The sequence below is a fragment of the Trypanosoma cruzi genome, genomic scaffold (assembly GCF_000209065.1).
Source record: "Trypanosoma cruzi strain CL Brener 1047053516561 genomic scaffold, whole genome shotgun sequence".
Taxonomy (NCBI): Eukaryota; Euglenozoa; class Kinetoplastea; order Trypanosomatida; family Trypanosomatidae; genus Trypanosoma; species Trypanosoma cruzi.
This window is the reverse complement of record NW_001849504.1, coordinates 15102-21047: the sequence shown is the minus strand read 5'-3', so window position 1 is coordinate 21047 and position 5946 is coordinate 15102. Positions and strand designations below refer to the sequence as shown.

The 5946-nt window shown below is 56.6% G+C and overlaps 2 protein-coding genes and 1 pseudogene across 2 annotated transcripts, besides 3 other annotated features; all 3 read left to right on the top strand.

Moving 5' to 3' along the window:
- Positions 1-695, top strand: Tc00.1047053509975.41 (mucin TcMUC, putative; the record flags this gene model as incomplete). Its single annotated transcript, XM_799347.1, has 1 exon — positions 1-695. A coding segment is annotated over one exon (695 nt), but the record flags the coding sequence as incomplete, so codon positions are not given.
- Positions 1-5946: a sequence feature (areas not merged during assembly with more than two copies in the genome that could not be assigned to a particular haplotype).
- Tc00.1047053509975.30 (mucin-associated surface protein (MASP), putative) lies at positions 1260-2060 on the top strand (the record flags this gene model as incomplete). The annotated part of the gene is made up of 1 exon (XM_799346.1): positions 1260-2060. The coding sequence occupies one exon, from the start codon at positions 1260-1262 to the stop codon at positions 2058-2060; it is 801 nt and encodes a 266-aa protein (XP_804439.1).
- Positions 2944-4317, top strand: Tc00.1047053509975.15 (annotated as a pseudogene).
- Positions 5232-5710: a mobile genetic element.
- Positions 5783-5882: a sequence feature (A-rich).

The following is a 5946-nucleotide window of genomic DNA, read 5'->3' as shown; positions in this document are numbered from 1 at the left end:
CAATTGCTGGCCTGGGAGGGGAAGGAAGTGGTGAACCGAGTGACGATTGTTCTGCTGGGAGGCTGGCCCACGGCTCGGAGGGAAGTGGCTCGGGTCGTCCGAAGGAAGATGAAGGTAAAGCAGAGGAATTAAACCAGCAGGGAGGAGCGCCTCCGTCACCACTGCCACTAGCACCAACAGGGCCGATAAATTTGCCGAGGTCAGCGGAACCCGGTGAACCAGCGACCTCTGGTGTGACAACAGAACCACAATCGGCGCAGCAGCTGCAGTCACAGTTGCCGGCGGCAGGAAACCAAGGCGTTACGGGCGACGGTTCGCCAGAGCCAGGGACGGCAGCCGCATCAGGTGCCACGCGGAGCACACCAGCAGGGGGTGACGCTGAGCCAACATCCCCATCCCCAGGCGGCCAGGCTGCTGCCAGCGGTCCGGGTGAAAACTCCGCAGCGGAGGGGACTCCCAACGGCACCCCGCCGTCTGCTGCCGCGGTGACGCACGACGACAATACCAGCACCACCGACACGGCCACCAGCGAGGGAAATTCTACGGCGCCAGGCATGCTGGCTCCACTTTCCTCTGCGCCTCCAAGGAACGCGCTGGAGAGCACTGTGGGAAGTGACGCCTGCTTCCATGACACCCGTCTGCATGCCCCGCTGCTGCTCGCTCTGGCTGCGCTTGCGTACGCCGCTCTGGGCTGAGAATTCTGTGTGGGCTGTGCGTGCCAGCACTCAGCCGCGGGGACTTGTGCGCGTCTATTGTTTTCCTAAGTAATAAATACGAAAAAAATGATGACTGTGTTTTACTGTTTTTATTTGCATTCGCTGCCATGCCGTGTGCTCCTTGCCGCTCCCCGCATCCGTCACGTTGAACGCATCCCAGACACACTCATATGCATGGCACGCACACAACTGTTTGCGTGGAATCACATTTGAGGATGGGTGCGTGCGCGCTGAAGCCATACTGTGCAGTCCTTTGTTTTGTGTTTTTATGTTTTACTTCATTGCTGTTCTTTTACCTGTGTTTTGTTTCTAATCGTTTTGTGTGTATTTTTCTGCTTACTTGCTGCGGGGCGTTGTGTGTTTTTCCCCTTCGCTGGTTTCAACTGTCTCATGGTGTGTGTGCGCTGCCGCTGTTGGGCTGCTGCCATTTGTGACTGTGCGGTGGCTGTGCGTGTTGTAGCGGCCGTGTCTCTCCTTTTGCTTCCGCTCTGCGTTGACGTGTTGTTAGTTTGTGCTTAAAGCTACACGCAGGTGACAGGAGTGATGGCGATGATGATGACTGGCCGTGTGCTGCTGGTGTGTGCCCTCTGCGCGCTGTGGTGCGGTGCCGGCGGTGGCTACGCGTGGGATTTTAATGATACGTTGCATAAATATTATTATGGAGCAAACGGCACATACTGCAGGCTCAACTTCTCTTTTTGCAATGAAAAAGGAGATCCAAGTAAACTCGAAGAAACTGCCTTAAAGACGAGTAACGCTCAGAGCGAGGAAGGGAGTGGCCAACCGAAAGCCGGTGGTTCTTCTGAGGGGCAGGGTCGCGGTTCGGAGGGAAGTGATTTGAGAGGACCGGGAGGAGACTCAGGTACAAAAGAATTAAAAAGTCCTGGAGGAGAAACAACGCCAACACAACAATCACCATCAGCAACACAACCATCAACGGTATCGGAAGATTTGCCGAAGCCAGCGGCACCGGGTGGATCAGAAGCCCCCGGCACGACGACAGAACTACAACCACCGCCGCAGTCACCGTTGCCGGCGGGAGGAACACCAACACCAACAACAGCAACACCAACTGCCGATGGTCCTTCTGGGGGGCGGGACAACAGTTCGGAGAAAAATGATACGGATGATTCGAAAAAAACAGACGCAGGCCCACAGGAGTCACAACCGCCGAATGGGAACGAAACAGAAACACCAACACCAGCAACAGTCACCTCCGCTCAAGCAAGTGCCACGAGGACGCCTGACGAGAGTGACGGCAGCACCGCGGCCTCCCACACCACCTCCCCTCTTCTGCTTTTTCTTGTTGCGTGTGCGGCTGCTGCTGCGGTGGTGGCCGCGTGAGAGTGAGGGAGAGAGAGCCGTGCACCGCCCGCACACACACTCGTCCTTCTCTCTCTGTGTGTGTGTCCCCTTGCATGGACTCTCGCTCTCACCTCAGCCTAATAAGCACACACATAATTTGTTTACGTATTTATGAATGCACACCCATGCAGGCCCGTTGGTACTCTCTTTTGCACCACACGCACCGCTGCCGTCCTGCTTGGCTGCATGGTGGAGCACCGTAACAGTTTTTTACTTTTTACTTTTTCATTGCTTTGAGTGGGCGACCTCTCTCTCTCCCTGTGTGTGTGTTTTGCTTTACGAGAGCAATGAGAGTGTGTGTGCTTCGGTCGTCCCACGCTTCGGCTTCTTGTTTCTTTTTCTTTTTGTTTTTTATTTTCTTCTTTGAGTCTCTGCTCGTGTTGTGGTTGATTGCACTCATTCCACCCTTTTTATCAGTGGCTTGCATTGACTGCGGGCGTTTAAATCTCCTCTTTGTGTTCTCATACCGTTTCTTTCTTTTTGTAGAGGTGTCAGTCTCTTGCATCCTCGTCAGGCCATTACGTTTTTTCTTCCACATGCGCCATGCGTCGGTTGATCCACGTCGCCCCGCGGCCTGCAGTGCTGCTGCTGCTGCTTGTGATGATGCCTGCGATGTGAATTGCCGGCGGGTGTCCTGCTGTCATCCTGACGTATCCCTGTTTCCTTGACGATGCGGTGCGTGCCGGCGGCGTGTGGGCGTCCCCGGGTGTGGTGGGAGACGTGCCTCTCGGAGCGCAGGATGCGTTGCAGGTGTGCAGCGTCGTTTGGAGGGACCGATGGGTGCCTGTCCGCACCAAGGCGCCAACAACGGACCCGTGTGGCAGCAGGAGGCACTGCGGCTTCTCCTGGTGTTGCACAGCGAATGCATTGGACGGCGCGTTTGGCTGCGGGAATGGTGTTGTGTCGTCTGCGCACGGGAACGCTGTTGCCGAGGAGGTTGTCCCTGCTGCTGTCAAACTGCATGCGGATCGTCTGCTCGTGCAGCCACTGGAGGGTTCGTTGGTTGTGCCGTCACTCGCCACTGGCAGTGTTTGCGGTCGGTTCACTGTGCCTGCTGAGCATGTTCCGCTGTGCTGCCAATTCTGACACAGTGCTGTGCGTGGCTGCTGCGCCGGGTGGTGTGTGGGCACTGCGGTGCGCCACGCTGGAGGATGGCCGTCCCGTCGCTGGCGCCATGAACATTGTCCGGCCGCTTTGTTTCACGGACGCCTCGCCACCCGCATTGTCGCGCACCTGATGGCCCATGCTGTCGGGTTTGCCTGCCCGCACATGGCAGGCCGCGGCATGGTGAGGAATGCTGCCTGTGTGCGTGGCGGGGCGCTGTTGGTGGTGGTGCACTCGACGACTGCCGCGATGGCAGCGAGGGAGCACCACGACTGCGACGATGTTGATGGCGTGGAGCAGCAGGATGGCGATGGGGATGGGAGGACGCTGGAGTCGCACCGGTCGCGGTGCCACGCGAGGGATGTGTGGATGGCAGCGATTGGGGTGCCGGCGACTGCATGGAGCTGACGCTGGCTGCATTGGCTGTCCTGGGCTGCATGAGGGTGAAGCGGGAGATGGTGGAGCCGACGCGTTGGTGCGGGAATTCGGGTTGTGCGCTGCAGCAGCAGAGGAACTGCTCCGCACTGAACATGGGTGAATATCTTCGCATGCTGTGCGAATTGGGCGTTCCCGTCGAATGCTGCGCGTCGGATCTGTATTCCAGTGGCTGGTGTTTGGGAGTGTGCATAAAATGTCAGCAGAGCGCCCGATGGACAGCTGCCCCATCATTGATCCCGCACTGGATGTGAGGGGTGCTGACGGTGTTATTTGGCGGGGAGAATGTTTGTTTGCGATGCCCGGGGATAGACCCTCTTCGTGGTGTCCGGACACGCTTCCCACGAACACGACAGATGCGAGGGACCCGCAGGAGACGTATCTGAGTGCTGCCATGCATGCGGCATTGGGGTGCCTTGTCATGCAGGTGCGTCTTAGAGTGGTCGAAAAGGGCGGCGTCCGTTGGGTCCCATGCACGGACGGGGCGACGATTGCGTGGACCACTCGACCGCACGATGAGGGAAGCGTTGCTTGCCGTGGCCACGCGCAGGTGTGCACGATATCCGCCGCCGCCGGCAGTCTCCTTCCGGTGGTTCCGTGGGACGGCGAGGAGAGGGTGTGGAGCAGGACGGTCCCACCGGCAATTACTGGACAAGGATTGCGAGGGGGCATCCGTCCCCGTTGCGGAGAGCATTGATCCCGGCCGCGGCACCCCACCGGAGGATGTCGACTCGGCTGCACCCCAGAAGAATCCGTCGCCCGAGGAGAGGCAGTCGCCCCAGATGCTCCGACAGGCGACGGGGTGATCTCGCCCAGCGACACCGCGGGTGCGCCGCAGGAGGCTTTGAAGAAGAGCGGTCTTCCGTGCAACGACGATGTTGCCGCCGATGGTGTGACGTCTGTTGTGGGACAACCAGCAGGAGATGAGGCCGCCAGCGACGGGGCCGGTGGCGGTGCCACAACCACGGGACCCAAGGGCCCTGATGCCGCTGATGCCGCGCAGGGCGCCGTGGACCCTCCGCGGAGCGATGATGATGCGGCGGTGGGGCGCGGGGATTGGGAGAGGGACCTGACGGACGCCCCGCCTCCGATCCACGGCAATGACGCTGCTGCAGCAGCTTGTCCCTGTCCGCTGCTTCTTCTGCTTGCCGCTGCCGCCGCCGTGACACCACTCTGCTGAGCGGCGGCATGGGTTCCGTTGCACGGTGAGGCGACTGCTGTTGCCTCCTGCGTGGATTGCGCTTAGCAGTGGATGCAAGAGAGAAACAATCCATGCCAATTGATATGCCTCGCTCTATACACCTTCTGTTTGTCTGTACACTTTATGCCAGGGACATGCTCTATACACTCTGCCTCTCCTGTGCTGGCTGCCGATGTCGAGGCATCGCGCACCTTTTTTCTTTTTGATGGTTTACGAGTACCAGTCTGCTTGACTTCTTCTGAGGAATGCCGTGAGGGCGTTTGTGTGCGTGTGCGAGGGCCCCGTGTGGGCTGCGATTTCTCATTATTGTTTATTTATTTGCCTTGGCTTTGTGTAATGATCCTTCGCCTCTCCTATTGTGTGTGTTGTGTGATGGGCGGTAAATGAAGTGTGTGGACGAGCCGAAGAATAGGTGCTTGTGACCAGGATGCTTGCGACGAGGGCTGGCTGCCTAAATGAATATGCATCCTGATAAAACGAAGTCATTTCTGTGCGGTACTTTTTCTCTGTCTTGTGGTCGATTGGACGACCGCGATGGACGCAATCAGGGTGCCGATGGCGGTAGGACAAAAGTGTTTATTTATTATTAATTTTACCTTCACAGCCAACCCCTTTTTGATTTCCCACCACGCGGCGGTGTTTTGTGGCTGCAGGACCCCAAAGTCTGCCGCCTCGTAGGTCTGTATCTACATATCCCATCCGAATAGAGTGAGCGGCCCACAATTGTGGCTAACGGATGATATTTATATACATATATACACTTACCTGCTGTTAAGCTTTGAGGGTGTGGTGAATCCACTCTTGTCCCACTCATCCTTTCTTATTCCTATCTGGTTTGTTTTCTACCATCGATAAACTCAGGATCCGGCGAGCGGCCCAGAGGATTATTCTGCTTTAATTTCTTTTTCGATTATTTATGAATTCTTTTTTTTTTCTTTTACACATTTTTGTATGTTAAATAGTTTTTGTTTGCATATTTGTGTCCACCCTTCGCCTTTTCTTTTAATTTTTTTATGGTTGCTTTATTTGTTATTATTTTTTGTTTGTGTTTGTTTTGTGTTCATGGGGTGGGAGGCTGTTATTTTATAGATGGTTTGGTTTTTGACGCTGGCGAGTGTGTGCAGC